Source organism: Stereum hirsutum, assembly GCF_000264905.1.
Source record: "Stereum hirsutum FP-91666 SS1 unplaced genomic scaffold STEHIscaffold_17, whole genome shotgun sequence".
Classification (NCBI taxonomy): domain Eukaryota; kingdom Fungi; phylum Basidiomycota; class Agaricomycetes; order Russulales; family Stereaceae; genus Stereum; species Stereum hirsutum.
The window spans coordinates 225,052-239,668 of NW_006763147.1; the positions used below are offsets into that span (position 1 = coordinate 225,052).

At 52.1% G+C, this 14,617-nt stretch overlaps 4 protein-coding genes across 4 annotated transcripts; 3 read left to right on the forward strand and 1 right to left on the reverse strand.

The window, feature by feature from the left end:
- Positions 1-322: 322 nt before the first annotated feature.
- STEHIDRAFT_114856 (uncharacterized protein) lies at positions 323-1,512 on the forward strand (the record flags this gene model as incomplete). Its single annotated transcript, XM_007309176.1, has 2 exons — positions 323-1,443; positions 1,470-1,512. 2 exons carry the CDS (start codon positions 323-325, stop codon positions 1,510-1,512), a joined length of 1,164 nt encoding a protein of 387 aa, XP_007309238.1.
- Positions 1,513-1,851: 339 nt separating this feature from the next.
- Positions 1,852-3,752, reverse strand: STEHIDRAFT_85715 (uncharacterized protein). The gene is made up of 7 exons (XM_007309177.1): positions 3,697-3,752; positions 2,759-3,606; positions 2,690-2,706; positions 2,421-2,639; positions 2,328-2,359; positions 2,176-2,267; positions 1,852-2,105 (listed from the first exon to the last, which is right to left on the reverse strand). The coding sequence occupies exons 2-7, from the start codon at positions 3,603-3,605 to the stop codon at positions 2,047-2,049; spliced, it is 1,266 nt and encodes a 421-aa protein (XP_007309239.1). The 5' UTR covers position 3,606; positions 3,697-3,752; the 3' UTR covers positions 1,852-2,046.
- Positions 3,753-3,937: 185 nt separating this feature from the next.
- Positions 3,938-5,203, forward strand: STEHIDRAFT_149855 (uncharacterized protein; the record flags this gene model as incomplete). The annotated part of the gene is made up of 6 exons (XM_007309178.1): positions 3,938-4,039; positions 4,134-4,237; positions 4,369-4,431; positions 4,489-4,625; positions 4,678-4,908; positions 4,972-5,203. Coding segments are annotated over exons 1-6 (849 nt in total), but the record flags the coding sequence as incomplete, so codon positions are not given.
- Positions 5,204-9,164: 3,961 nt separating this feature from the next.
- On the forward strand, positions 9,165-13,711 carry STEHIDRAFT_124995 (peptidase S28). The gene is made up of 16 exons (XM_007309179.1): positions 9,165-9,353; positions 9,432-9,572; positions 9,651-9,822; positions 9,963-10,005; positions 10,177-10,291; positions 10,436-10,514; positions 10,587-10,703; positions 10,820-10,911; positions 11,111-11,296; positions 11,437-11,580; positions 11,672-11,752; positions 11,939-12,053; positions 12,276-12,365; positions 12,525-13,134; positions 13,212-13,265; positions 13,331-13,711. Exons 1-14 carry the CDS (start codon positions 9,225-9,227, stop codon positions 12,656-12,658), a joined length of 1,638 nt encoding a protein of 545 aa, XP_007309241.1. The 5' UTR covers positions 9,165-9,224; the 3' UTR covers positions 12,659-13,134; positions 13,212-13,265; positions 13,331-13,711.
- The last annotated feature ends 906 nt before the right edge of the window (positions 13,712-14,617 follow it).

The following is a 14,617-nucleotide window of genomic DNA, read 5'->3' on the forward strand; positions in this document are numbered from 1 at the left end:
CATGATATTATTTGTGCCATTCGCGACCGAACATGAGTTTTTTTGTACCAGAACAAGGCCATCTTCGCTTACATTGGTCTCGAGCGTCGAAGCGGTGTCTATCCGTAAGCAGCCACAACGCGCTTTGACCGGACGGCTTAGCCGCGTTTGGCCAAACAATGGAAGGCCCCAATTTGACCCAGGCCGCAGGCGGTGTCAGGGTCCACACCGTGATGCTTATAAAGGCGCGTCCTTTCTTCTCCTTTCGCCCCAACAATCGTTCTTCTCTCCCACCTTCATCTCCTCCTGCTTTGGCACCAAACACAACAAACCAACGTCCACGATGTCCTACAACACACTCAAACTCCCTTCGGACTTGCAGCATCGTGCGGATCATCTTCGTCCAATCAGCCCTGGAGCCCCCACTGCCGGTTTAAGTTGGCCCTTCCCGCCTGCCTTCTCCCCAGGTCCAGTCATGTCCGAACTCAAACTCCAGTCGCTCCGTGCGCAACGATCTTCTGAACCTCTCATCACTCCTCCTCCACCAAGTCTCACTGCCAGTCTTGACACGACGAATCCTGCATCTACCACACCCGACGCTTGGTCCGATAATGCCACATCCCCCAGCACAGGCCTCGCCGGCCTCATCGAGCCCGGAACCTACGTCGCCTTCCAGCTCTGTCCCTCCATGATCACCGAGCTGTATCCCCATGCGGCCGAAGCCATCCACACCTTCCAATACAAGAAATTCGTAGGCCTCGTCACGGACGCGTTCATCCATCTGGACGAATCGCCCCTTGAGGAAGGGAAGAAGGCGCGATATGTCCAGGATCTGGTGGTCCATTACGTCTCGGCTGTTCCTACCGATCCGGTTGTCCTTGCTCGTGTACCGATGGAGGATTTGGCGAATAGGATCCCGATTTATCCTGCGTCTGCGGTACCCTCTGATGCGGAGGGACAGGATCAAGGACAGGATCAAGATCAAGAGCAAGATGAGGAGGAAGTGAAGGTGAAGAGCGAGCCGCTGCGTACGATGACCCTGTTCCCTTGGGCGAACTGCCATCAGTGGACGACTCTCGGCATCCGGCTTATGGTCCTCGTCGAACATCTGCATGATTCCTCGCTGAAGTTCGCGCTGCACGAGGAGGAATTCGAGAGATTCAACGATGTCGCCGCCCGGGACCTTCAACGTCCACCTCCGGTGACAGAATCCATCGGTGTCAATGATTCCGCCAACGATTCCTCCAGTAAGGTGACCGGTCCCGAAACTCATGACGAGGACAGCGATGTCGCCAGTGACGGTCCGCCTAATAGTGAGGAAGGTGATGCAGAGGTGGCGATGGGTGACCTTAGGGTCGGAGACCACTCAGTCCCAGCGGAAGTTTGGATGGATGTGAGGGAGGCATATCCAGACGCAAGGGATGACCCGATCGGATTTCCCAGGGAGATCATGAAGTTGTTACGGTGAGTGCCCTCGACGATGTTTTCAGTCCTGATGATGGTGCTGATGACGATCTGTCCATTTCTGCTTAGTGTGATAAACGAAGCCTGCGAAGCGGATAAGGAAAATCGGCAGTGAAGCGCCTTGAAAGCGGACGGAAAGATACAAGTGAAGGTGAAGAAGAAATGAACGTCTGAATGTCTGTCTTTGTAGGATATTGTGAATTGTATGGAGAAGATTTATCAAGTTATGGCCATTTGCATGCTTTGTTGCTGGTAGCGAGCTGGGTGGACCGTGACCGCGACCAGCGATTGTGGCGTGTCGGTCAGAATGTGGCACTCGACCGTTTACCGCACATCCTGTGTCTGATTAGACTCAACGGTGAAGCCTTTTGAATGGCTATAGAGACACGTTTCTGAACGAGAGCAGTAGTAATGTTGGCAACACATTTTTGGGAGAGATCAAACAATGAGAGGACATCCAAATAATAAGTATGCAAATGATCTATCGTACAGCGTCTGACTTGTGTTATTCCATGATTCCGCGCGTCTATGACCTTTATCAAATAGCAAACCTCGAGCAAGACCAAGAGGAATGTCATAACAATTAGTCGTGCATCGTCAATATCACGCCTCATCAGCCGGAACGGATTCCTGAGACGTGACCTTGTGCAACCATAGCGGCCCTACGCGCGTTACGCCACACAGACAGTACAATAAGCTGATGGCCAAAGAAAGGGTAGTAATAAGACGCACCAACAGGATCATATGGATCGTGGTTGGCCGTGGTCCAGGCGCCAAGCACACCGAAAGGCGAACAGACGCTACCGACCTGGACGCCTTCGCCGCTGTTGATTGAGTGGTTTATCAGCGGCACAGCAAAATGAACAGACAAATTGAACACCTACCTCCAGGTGGCTTGGCCATCTTCATCGGATACCTGAGGGGTATCAATCAGCGCTGACCTCACCGCCAGTTTCGTGTGTCGAGAAATCACTCACGAAGTGCCACCTGATTTGGTCGTCGTCCGTCAAGGAGACGGTGCCGACCATGACATGTTCGTCACTTAATTTCCCTGCGAAGTGAATTTTCGGTCGCGCAGGGTGTTCCAAATCTTCGTCTGTAGATAGGACGTGAAACTGAACGCTGACTTCGCGGAATATCTCGTGGAAATCGTCATCGGAGAATATAGATGAGTCGAGGGGTTGGGTTGAACCGCGCTGGAAAGAAGTCAATGACCATCGAGATCTCGAGGGAGAGCTGAGCGTACATTGAAGTTATTGTACACTACATGGAGGGTGAGAAGCGATACGGTGTCGTATAGGGGGAAAGAACTCACTGAGTAGCTCACGGTGATCGATGAAGCTGAACCCACATTTCCACACCCCTTCTACGCCAGCCCAATCTCTGCCTTTCCCGAGGGTCGACCCACTCTCCAACAGTGGTTGACAGAAGGTCGAGCTCAATGGATAGATGGCGTACTCGAATCCGTCCCCTTCATTCACCGGTACCATATGCAGCGACACCGTATGATGCAACGCCCTCACATGCTCCCAATTCACCCTTCCGCTCCCGTCCGCCATCCACGGCCCGAAGTCGTTGCCGTATCGGTACTTGCTCAGATCGTAGACGTGCGCCAAAGACCGAATCCTATTTTCGAGCAGGAAATCCGCCGGCGTGAGCCCATGATACGTGTGAAGGCGAGCGATGAGCTGGGATTCGTTCGGCGTGACGTCCGACCAGCCGTGGTTGTCCAGAAGAGTGCCACGACGGAGCATAGCGGCGATCCAGAGCAGATTCTCCGAGATTGGTTCCCTCAATACTGGATGTGTTGGTGGTACGCGGGTTGCCAGTCGAACTAACGTCCCGAGTACTTCTTCGCGCTCCGACGGCTTGCATTTGGACGGCTCTTCTACGATAGTGCGTGCCCGAATGATTCGTTGTAGCTCGTACCTCCAGTCGAACTCCGTTGGCAGTGGGTCTCCGAGATGTGTTACGCACTGTCTCGGGTCATCTAATGGCTGAGCGAGATAAAGTGCTCTCCAGAGAGATTGGTCGGGTGAGTTATAGATCAGAAGGTTGAATTCACGGCAGGTCTGACTGAAGGATGCGACTTCGGTTGGGTCGAGTAGCACGAGGATCGTTTCAATCAGCTCTGGTGGTAAAGTATGTATTGCAGAAGGCATTCTAGATAAAGAGAGACATATAAGCCGTCAATTATCTGGAAAAATCGATGTAATGTGGGTCTCATTCGGCATGACAAGTCATTACACTCACTGTAATTTTCGTCGTTATATACGACTTACCTCTGCTCATATGTTACAGACAATCACAATAATACTAGGATCTGGCAAGACTCGGATGTCGTGGTACGGTGTAGAAACCGAGCTGAAGCGCGAGAGGGGCGTCTAAGTTCCACTGGCAACGGCCGTAGCTGGTCGTGTGGCACTCTGTGGCCAAGAAGTTTCCTCGTGCTTCTTTGCGAAGCGGCCGCCTCACACAGCTTCACTCACTCACTCACCTCCCTTAGCCTCGCAATGAAAATCCAACCTAAAGCCAGAGAAGAACACATAGAACCACATGAAGATTTGGGAACTGGAGCCTCACTCGGCCCCCCGATGTGCGTTCATTTCTAACAATCCATGGCTTGAACGTGATCGATGATCGCTGACGATGTTATTACGCTGAACCAACGTCCGCCTATCGTATACTAGATTAGGTACCTTGAACAATGAGGGCCTAGTGACAGCAATTCAACATCAATCAGAACTTATGGAAGAATTGCTGAATGTACAGAAAGAACAAGCTGCATCGTATAGTACGTCCACTGGTACCTCGAATATCTGATGTCCATGTCCATGGCGGAGGACGTCACACCCAGGCATATCCATACAGCCAGAACGCACTTATCTGACTGGTTAACTCGATAAACGACATTTATTCGGATAGATGCACTCTCGAGAGACATCCTCGATGTCCTGAAGCAAACGTACAGCAGGCAGGTGACACTTGGTAAACTACTTATGCTCTTCTGCACGCGTACTGTACCCACTGAAGGAATACACTTAGATATCTCCAACAAGGCCATACCATCTGCCCCAGCCACTAGCTCAAGTGGTTGGTCGCCTTTGCTTCGCGCCCACTTGGAGCGTATTCAGCCGACGGTGGATCGCTGGCGTGGCACACTGGACACTTTGCTGGTCTTCGTGAGTTCGTAACTTCTTGGCTGTCTCCGGCATATCTGATCACATATCACAGATCGCTCTCTTCTCCGCCATCGTTACGACGTTCTTTGTCCAGTCTCTTACTGGCCTGTCACAGGACACAGGAGCAAGAACCAACGAGCTCCTTCAGAACTTTACTGACATATACATTGCCGTCAATGCCGCTAACGCATCACAGCTTGACTTCTCCCCTCCCGTTCAGTTTGAGCCCGAAGGTAGTGCTGTGAGACTCAATTTCTATTGGTCCATCTCACTGATACTCAGTGTCAGTATTTCAATCCAAGGATAACTCTCTTCGAAGCCTAATTACTATCCTCTTGATTTCTAGGTCTCGGTAGCTGCTCTTGCGGTGACAAGCCGAGGATATGTGGCCATGCTGTCCCGTTCCGAGCATCGAGCAGCTCACCAAAAACTAGGTGATTTACACCGTCGCTGGGCTCATGCTGAGCGATTGCTCGCTCCTGCAGTGGAGCTGCTGCCGCAACTATTGATCATACCAGTCCTACTCTTCGTCGTGGGCCTCCTCGACAATATTATATCGAGCGCCATCCCAATCTCACGAGTATTCCTCCCTATCCTTGTTGCTGGACTATTGTCTTGCACATTTGCCCTCGTAGTTGCTGTTTACACTGGATGGACCGTTCTACACGGTTGTCTCCATCCCGAGATATCGCCATTCCAGTCTACTCTCGCGCAGCTCATAATCAGTTACGGTACCCCGTTGCATCATGCTCTAAAGTTGACTTATGCTTCTTTGGTGGTGCACTGGCGGTCATGGATGGGGGCACTCCTCGACCTCGTCGTAGGCCCGCAAAACCACGCCGATCGCCCATGGAACTTGATGGAAGCCGGCTCGACTACTCATATTCCCCCGCGAGGAATTGACGCGGAAACTGCATTGACTGCTTATGAGATAGATGCATATCACTCTGCCCTCCAGCAAACACACGAGGATATTATTGTCGATCAGGCTGCAGCTATATTCCAGTCAATTATCCTGCAGCAGCACCCAGTAATACAAGACCGTTGGATAACTCAGAATGAGTTCTCATCCTTGTGCTACATGCTTTCTGATGAGGCAAGCATTCGTACAAATGCAACCGCAGCACAGTTCATCGTGGACTTTAGCCATACTCCCTCGCGATGTAAGGCAAAGTCCCTCTTAACCCATTGCATGTTCTGAGTCATCTGAAACTGACATTCTGGTCCATCATTTTAGATCTTATATTTGTGCGGAGACAGTGCATCCTTTTGTTGAGTCTACTAGTGAAGTCTGCGAAACGGTATTCCTTCTCTTTGACTGGAATGGAACACAGCCACACTCTTTGGAAATGTCCTTTCACCAGTGCTATGCTTTCTGCCGTTCAATTAGCTGTGCCCCAAGCCCACGATATGAAATCGATCTTTGCAGATGCTCCTGTTGTAGGGCTCCTCCTATATGCTCTGCCCATTAGCTTGTTCGCAAACACGGATCCTACGAGCATATCATCTCATGAGCTGGATATCATCACATTTCTTCTCGACATGGTGCGGAACAAATTGATGGAATCAGTCTCTAAGCCTTTGAGTAATATATTTGGTACTGGGATGGTGAGGCTTGTGGAGCCTGGGCGGTCCCTTCTTAGAAACGGCCATGTAGTCAGTTTTGATAGTGCTGCTCACACAATTCTCACGCTCGGACTAGTTAGTGATCTCCAATCTTATAACGTGACTCTGCGAGCTCTTGTACACTGGGTAGTGGAGCAGTCTCACGAAGCACAGTTCGATTTTTCCGGGTTGGCACTCAAAGCCCTATCCATGAATCTGGATCGAACATTTGCCCAATACAGGACTGCGCCAGACAACTACTCTTATGAAACCAAAAAAAGGCTGGTCTGGCTTTCTTTTCTATGGTCAACCTTGAATTCTTCCTCCGCTAAAAAATATAGCCCCATTCATCCGCCGAATCCAGAGTGGTGTGTCGACTTGCTCCACCTTTGCTCTCTCACAGTACAGCTCTTCAGAGAAGCTGAGAATGTGGAGAATGGTGACGTGTCACGCTTCCTCCACGGTGGCGGCCTCCTTCTCAGGCATCGACCCGGCTCCGGTCCACATTCTCCACAATGCACACCCCTTTGCTTCTTCCGCTCAGATATTCGTCACTCTCTGCTTCTCATACATGAAGGACATCCTACTCTGCGCCTCGATAAAGGTTCGTGGAAAAGTCTAGTCTCCGCACTCGGACAGATGGCTGCAGATATTTCTGTACCGTGGACCGGGAACCCCACTTGGTTACAGCAACAGTGGACACCTCCTGCTCACCGCAATGGGATACAGAGGAGTGTCCTAGAGATGCTCCGTAAGTTTTCGCCTGACACCCCTGGTACATCCATCTATTTTATTACTACTTACCATGGATGGAGATTGACCCAAGATACTGGCTCGTTTTTTTTTCAACAGTGACGACGGTAGACACAAATGACGCTCCTGGGTCGGACGTAACAATTCCATGGGAATGGCTCGAGGGACCTGACCTTGGTCTAGTGGAGGAGCCAGAACATGTCGAAGATGCCGGACTCGAAGGTTAGGTGGTATAAGGGATCGGACGGGGATGTCTGTCTTGCGAAGAACCGGAGTTGAGTGTGACGAATCTTTTTTATCCGACTCCTGGTGCATGAGTTTCCTGTGTAATATCTTTCGTTTTTTTTTTTTTTGACATTGTGCAGCTATGCTCGCAGAAGCTTCTCACTGAAGGGAAAGTCATCCCCCTCAGACTCTATCGACTGGGATAAGCCCATGTTGGTGGACGGGCTCTATCATATACCTCACCACGACTTTCTATTGTGAGCTTCTGTGTCCCAAATTGTACACTGTTTCATTTCGTCCACTGGTTCCTGCCCAATCGACCTCTGTCTGTTTCTCTCTACCATCTGCCAATCTTTGTACGTTCGTGTCGATGCTTGCCAGGTCTGGGTTACTCACATTAGACCCATGTCTTCGATGTGATCGCAGCACATACTCCTTCCAGACGAGCGTACTATTTGTGTCTGACTGTGAAGCTACTCATCAAAGCGTCTCCTATGTATCAATTTTTTCTCTTCGCTGTAATGTCCGTATAACACACTTTGTGTAATAGCGCCACATCATCTTACCGGAGATACCTTCTCTTCTCAACAAGTTCCACCAAATACAAGATTTACATCGTGAGTTGAGATAATCGAATGAGATGGACGTACGAGGCGTGTTGGTCGGTGTGGCAATGTCAGAGGTCTGAGGAGCACGAAGTGCCACCCTGTCCTCGTGCCTCGGCAGACGCCGACAACTCCAACTTTCGGTCAAGTCCAGCAACGACTGTTGCGTTGTCGACTCCCAGGACAATACCACTACTATATCCACTCGTTCGATAGCCCCAGCTCGTCGGAATTGGCATTACCAAAAGGCCAAGGCAGTCATATAAACAACTGAGAGGTCCCAGCTTCCTATGTTCATCCCTCATTTTTGACATCATTCGTTTCTGCACGCTTCTAGTGAACAATATGGCGCGAAGCCAGCCCTGTCTACCCGAGTCGTCCGTTGGACCATCAGTGACAAGACAAGGATGAAGCTCGTTTCTTCGTTTCCTGGCAGGGCAGAAGTCATTCATCCCACCCAGTGTGTCTACCGTGGATCGAAGGATTCGTAGGAGCAGGTATTATATGACCCGTCCGACCACTGCTCGTCTCTCTATTTTTCTCGGACTAACAGAGTTGACATCTACTACCACTTATCTACCCTCCGAACCGACCAACGACCAGAAACACAACGCTGGCCGAACCGACATCGTCTCATCCTACCGAAGTCAGCTTCCGAACCTCTCGAGTACCTCCTTCAGGTTCAAGCTCGCCGGGCGCAAACCTAAGTAGCTCTTCTAAGAACGTATCCTTCCGGTTTTGAACAATGAACCCCAACTCATCTCCTCTACACTCTTTCGGGTCTCAATCAGCTCGAGTGACCGGTCCACCATGACTTCGGACGACATCAACGTTGTCTACCGAGTGATCGGTGCGCGCCACTGTGGCGTCCGTACGAACTTCAACCCCCTATTTCGCGATCATCATATTTTTCCAATCCTCTCGTCAGTTACTTTTGTTACTTTCCTCGCTCCATCCTTCGCAGCCATGTTCTTCGAGCTGTGTCCCTTCCAAGGCCTGAATCTGAAGCTCCGACCCCGAAGTCTCTCCGTCGAGACTGGTAGCCGTTATCTTTTCCTTCTTCTTCCCCCCTCTTGACTTCCTTCTTCACCATCGGACCATGTCGACGACGAAGTGCACATGTACTCGCAGATATTTATACGCTTTTCACCCCTCACAATTGCACGTACCTTATTACTTACACCTCTTAACGCCCAACGATGCCCATGGCCAAGCATACCGCCGCAAAGAGCACATGGAGCAGAAGACACACCTTATGCAGCGCTCAGGAGTAGTACTTCCTAGTACGAGTATGAAATATATAAACCCCTTGAGAACGCAATAACGGGTGCTTTCCATTCCGTCCCTCCGCTGATTATTTGGTTATAATTTCTGGCGCTCCCCTCTATACTCTCCCACGGTTCCAGCAAGCATGTTGCTCCCACTCACGGTCAGCCTCGTCGTCGCCGCGCAGGCCATCGCGTTGGACGCGCCGAGGGGACAGAGACTGCATAATGCGCAGAGTGTGAATCTATGGAAACGTACTCAGGCTCGGTCTAGCGTTAGTACCACTACCTCTTCTGCTTCTCTCTCTACGCACGACTATGTGGATTCGGGGGTGAACGTGCATGCTGGGCAGGTCGCTTTCGATTCGGAGAACTTGGAGAAGAGGACGAAGGGAGAAGTAGGGAAGAGGGCGACGTTCCCGCAATACAACTTCACGCAGCCTTTGGATCATTTCTATGGCTCTACGAACGGGACCTTTCCTCAACGATACTGGGTACGTTCTCCTCCTCCCTCCCCTCCCTCTCTCCTTCCCACCACCTCCCTGTCCATGAACTGACGAGATGAGGTACAGGTAAGCACGCGACACTACACCCCCGGTTCCAACGCAACAGTGCCTGTGATCGTGCTCGACGGCGGCGAAACGAGCGGAGAAGATAGGCTGCCCTATCTCGATACGGGGATTGTGGATATTTTGGCGGAGGCGACGGGTGGGGTGGGGGTTGTGCTCGAGCATCGGTATTATGGTGCGTTTTGTTCTTTTTTTCCCATTATTCTTTGCTCTTTGGTGTGAAAGTGGAGGGGAGGGAGGGAGAGGGAGGAAGAGGAAGAGGAGAGGGAAGAGGGATAGAAGAAGGGAGCTGATATTTGTGTTGGTGATTTTCAGGCGACTCAGTCGGCGTCCCAGATTTCTCGACGGACAATCTCAGGTGTGTTCTTCGTCTGCCCGTTCTCTCAAAACATACGTGTACCCTCTTCGGGAACTCTGCATCCCTATACTCCCTATACTCTTGCTTCTTACCCTTACCTCGAGCGTCCTTCTAAACCTCGAAGGGTTGAATGGTTGAACGTCCCACTAACCCGCCCCACCTCGCACACAGATGGCTCAACAACGAACAAGCCCTCGAGGACTCTGCCAACTTCATGCGCAATGTCAAGTTTGAAGGGATCGATGAGGACCTCACCGCGCCTGGAACGCCGTGGATTTATTTCGGCGTGAGTCTTCTCCTTGCTTCTGTTCGTCGGGAGTCTTCTCCCTGCCTCCGTTCGTCCCGGCTCACGAATACTATGCTGAATGCTATATGTGCTACCCATCCCCGTAACTGTAACTGAAACCGAAACGAAAACGAACATGGACAGGGTTCCTACGCCGGTGCGCGCGCCGCACATATGAAAGTCCTCTATCCCGATATCGTCTATGGGGCTATTGCGTCGAGCGGTACGTTACCTCGCGTTTGAACACCCAATACTCTGCTGATATATCCCCGCACTCTGACGACACCTCGCACAGGCGTGACCCACGCCGCGATCACAAACTGGGAATACATGGACGTCATCCGGCAGTTCGCGACGGTGGAATGTTCGGATAATTTGGTGCAGACGGTGTCTACTGTCGATAAGTACCTCGGTGCGTTCTCCTCTCTCTTGGGTTCATCCCATTTCTCCTTCCAATATCCCCTCTCCCTCTGGCTATGGAAACTGATCAGTGATGTCGTTGTGATGTGGGGTATGATGGGTGGGTAGGCTCGAACAACGAAACCGAACGAAGCGCGATCAAGGCGATCTTTGGGCTTGAAGATCTGCCGGACGATAAAGATTTTGCGAGTGTTCTCGAGGTGCGTTATGTTCGCTTTCGTGTCTATCTTGCATCTACTACGCCCTCTATCCACCGTTTTTCCTTTCGCTGTTTTCGCGCATTATCACGCCCACATGCCCACTCCTCGTTTATCATAACCTCACATTCCAATGGATAAACAACACCGGATTCTGACCCTCTTACAACCCATGTTCATCTCCCAATCGATAACTGTATAGACCCCCCTCGAATACTGGCAATCCAAGAACTGGGACCCAGCCGTCGGGAGCACCGTATTCGACGATTTCTGCACGTTGTTGAATAACGAGACTACCACCACCTCCACGAATGGCAGTGACAGTGTGACGGTGCAAGGGTTGGAGGTGAATAATGCGCTGGTGAATTATGCGGGGTGGATTAAGGACGTGCGTGTCTTTCCCTTCTCCCATCTTCTTTTGTTTATGCCAGCCTGAGTTGACGTATGCTGTACACTGTGGATGGATGCTCTGGACAATGAACGGTGGATGGATGTATGCGCTTTGAATTAATTGGACAACAAAAACAGAACCTCGTCGCCGGCTGCACCGGCACCAACACGATCGAACAATGTTTCGGCACACAGGACGAGAGCCAGTATAACGGGACGGACTTGTACCAGACGTGGAGGTTGTGGACGTTCCAGTATTGTACGCAGTGGGGGTATTTGACGGTGAGCCCAGTCGGGCATCCTCCCAGACTTGGTGGAGATAGCCAGATAGGTACTCACCGGGCCCTGCGTTTTATTTTTTTGGAATATATAGACCGCGCCGCCGAGCGACGATATCCCCGCTATCATCTCGAGGGTTTTGGATCTGGAGTATGAGCATAAGATCTGTGAGCAGGTACGCCTTTTCGTGTCCTTCCATCGTCCTCCCACCTTCCCACCCCCGCCTTCTGCGTCCTCGGCGGGTGAACCAAATGTTTAATGCTGACCTAAAATTTCACCCTCCCCGCACGCTTTGCATCTCCCCACTGAACCCGGTCGACCACATATTATGTACGGATGATGGATGGGTGGATGGCGACAGGCTTTCGCGCCAGGCGAGTTCTTCACCGTCCCGCCCCTGCCGAACGTCACCTCCGTGAACGTCCTAGGCGATTTCGGAATCGCGGCGGATAGGCTTGCGATTGTCGATGGGGAGAGTACGTCCTTTCCTTTCCTTTCATTTGTTAGCTTTTCGTTCGCCCCTTGTTTTTCCACGTTTTGCGTTCGCACCACCGGTTTCGTTCGCATCACTATTTGCGTTTCCTCCCAACTACCCTCTCTCTTTGTCGCTGTACAGCCTCTGTCTTGCTCAACGACCTTTTCTTTCGAATTATCGACGTGCATGGAATGACTGACGTATGTGTTGTGTATATGCACAGTCGACCCCTGGAGGCCGGACACGCCGCATAGCCAGTACGGAGCTCAGAACAGGACGGATACGGTGTTGAGGCCGTTTAAGCTCATTCCGAGTACGTGCACCCTATATCACATAGCCCCCTTCTCATCACATCCTCTTCTCATCACATCCCCTTCCCATCGCACTCTCTCCCCATTCATCCCACCCCTTCTCACCTTCTCACCTCCCTCCTCACCTTCCCATCTAACGCAACGCAATCCAAAACACACAGACGCAGTCCACCACTACGACGAGAACGGCCTCGCGAACCATTCCGCGGAACCGCCTGAGATACAAGCGATCCACGAGCAGGAAGTCGAGTTTGTGAAGGCTTGGTTGGAGGACTGGGTGTCGGTGGGGGCGTAGGGGCGTAAGTAGGGCACCATGGAATCTTTAGGACATCGGAACTGTGAGGCGTGGATTTATGGAAAGGAACTTAGATTGTTTTTGAACCAGTTTCTGCCCGCCACAGAATATACGCCCGCGTGGTGTTGCGACATAGTTTTGTTTTGCTCAGAGCTCGCCCGAGCACCATCGTTGTTTGCAAACGGCATACTCAGAAGACCGCGAGCGTCCCTCTGATGGACTTCGACGGACCTGGGGCAATCTCGAGTGGGCGAGTCTTATCGCCACCGTCTCTCGTCCACCTTCGCTCAAACAAAGGGAATTAAGGATGAAATCTACCATTTGGCCAGCCCATACCTATACATACGCATTCTTCTACTTACGCTAGTGACTTGTCCGATCTATTGTACATTGAAACTTCATTCACGACAACCAAGCAACACTCTGGCTCCAAATCCAGCGAAGGGATTTAATTATGCCTCCAGGACTCGATATACCTGGACCAAAGATATACGTTAGTGGTTTGTCACCGGGAAAGAGGAATAGGATGTGCCAGTCGACAAGTAAACCGTACCTTGATCAATCCACTCTTCATATCCTCCAGCTTATAGCTCACCGACTCCACCGTCTACCCAAACCGCATCAAATCAGTCTCGTACACTCCAACGACGGCCAGAAAAAATAATCACTCACCGACTGCCCAACATGCTGGTTCGCCAACAACGCCCTAACCTTCATCTTCTTCCCCTCAAACTCGCTCACAACACCCGCACACGCCTCCGCCCCCGCACCCCCCACCGTGACATTATACGCATGCAAACCCTTATGTCCCTTCAACTTTGCCTCCTCCAGCACGATGATATCCCCCGGCATGATCTCGCTCGCGCGCACCTGTACCGCCGTACCGCTCTGTGAGTATATGAGATACCCGTATTCGTTCCACTCGCCAGACTGTGTGGCGGGAGAGACACGCGCATTGGGGACCTGCGCGAGTACGGCGGATACGAAGCCCGCGTAGGATCCGTTCCCGATCAGCGTCTTCTTCGACTTTTCGTGCAGTGTAGCCGCGACTTCGCAGAGCTGGACACCTACACGTCCCCAGACGGCTTGGAGATCGATGGACGACATCTCCACCGGAATGGGCGCGACGCCGGTGGTGCCGGAAGCGGAAGGCGCAGGAGGGAGAGGGTGGGCAGGAGAAGATAGGGATTGTCTCTGTAGTTGTTGTTGAGGGGGAGCGGCATGAGACGCAGTTGACGGATACGCCGTCGAATCCTCGGACCACATCGACGCCGATAAATCGCTCGTGGCGCCTCCGTCCCCGAAATCCAACCCTCCACTAGGAATCGAAGGCAGCTCCCACTGTCCCATTTCTTTCTCCGGAACACCTGGTGACTGAGCCTGCGGAGGGGGAGGGGGGACAGGAGCAGATCGGGGTTGCGGCGGACGGGACTGTCTTGGTGGAGGCGGCGGCGGCGGGACTTCATCCTCGTCCTGCTCGACCATGACGAAGTCAGACTGGGGCGCATGTTGAGCGCTGGGGGGTGCGTGTCTTGACCCTATAGACGTGACTGTATCATGCGAACCACGACGAACAGGCGAACGAGCAGCAGAAGGATCGGAAGGTCGACCGATGCCAACAGGGACCGGAGGCCTGCCTGTAGGGACTGGTGGTCTCCCTGAACGTGGAGGTGGAGGTGGAGGAGCTTCCTCTGGCTCAACGCTGTCTTCCTCATACTCAGTCGACAGCTCCTCGTGTCTCACTTCCTCCGCCTCGCTTTCCTCCGCCACAACTTCTACGCCATCATCATCCTCCGAGGCACTAACGTTCTCGTACTCCGAATCCAGCCGTTGCGGCGGAGGTGGCGCACGCAGTGGAGGCGGGACAGCCCGCGCAGGTGGCGGCGGCGGAGCAGGCTCGTCTTCCTCCTCATCTCTATGGGTCGGTGGAGGACGCGCAGGAGCTGCCTGAGAGGGTAA

Coding starts and splice junctions, on each gene's coding strand:
- STEHIDRAFT_85715 (XM_007309177.1), bottom strand. CDS start 3,605: ATGCCTTCTGCAATACATACTTTACCACCAGAGCTGATTGAAACGATC. Junction 2,268..2,327: donor GATGGCCAAGCCACCTGGAG/GTAGGTGTTCAA, acceptor CTCAATCAACAG/CGGCGAAGGCGTCCAGGTCG. Junction 2,106..2,175: donor CGATCCATATGATCCTGTTG/GTGCGTCTTATT, acceptor TAACGCGCGTAG/GGCCGCTATGGTTGCACAAG.
- STEHIDRAFT_124995 (XM_007309179.1), top strand. CDS start 9,225: ATGTTGCTCCCACTCACGGTCAGCCTCGTCGTCGCCGCGCAGGCCATC. Junction 11,297..11,436: donor ATGCGGGGTGGATTAAGGAC/GTGCGTGTCTTT, acceptor CAACAAAAACAG/AACCTCGTCGCCGGCTGCAC. Junction 12,054..12,275: donor TGCGATTGTCGATGGGGAGA/GTACGTCCTTTC, acceptor GTATATGCACAG/TCGACCCCTGGAGGCCGGAC.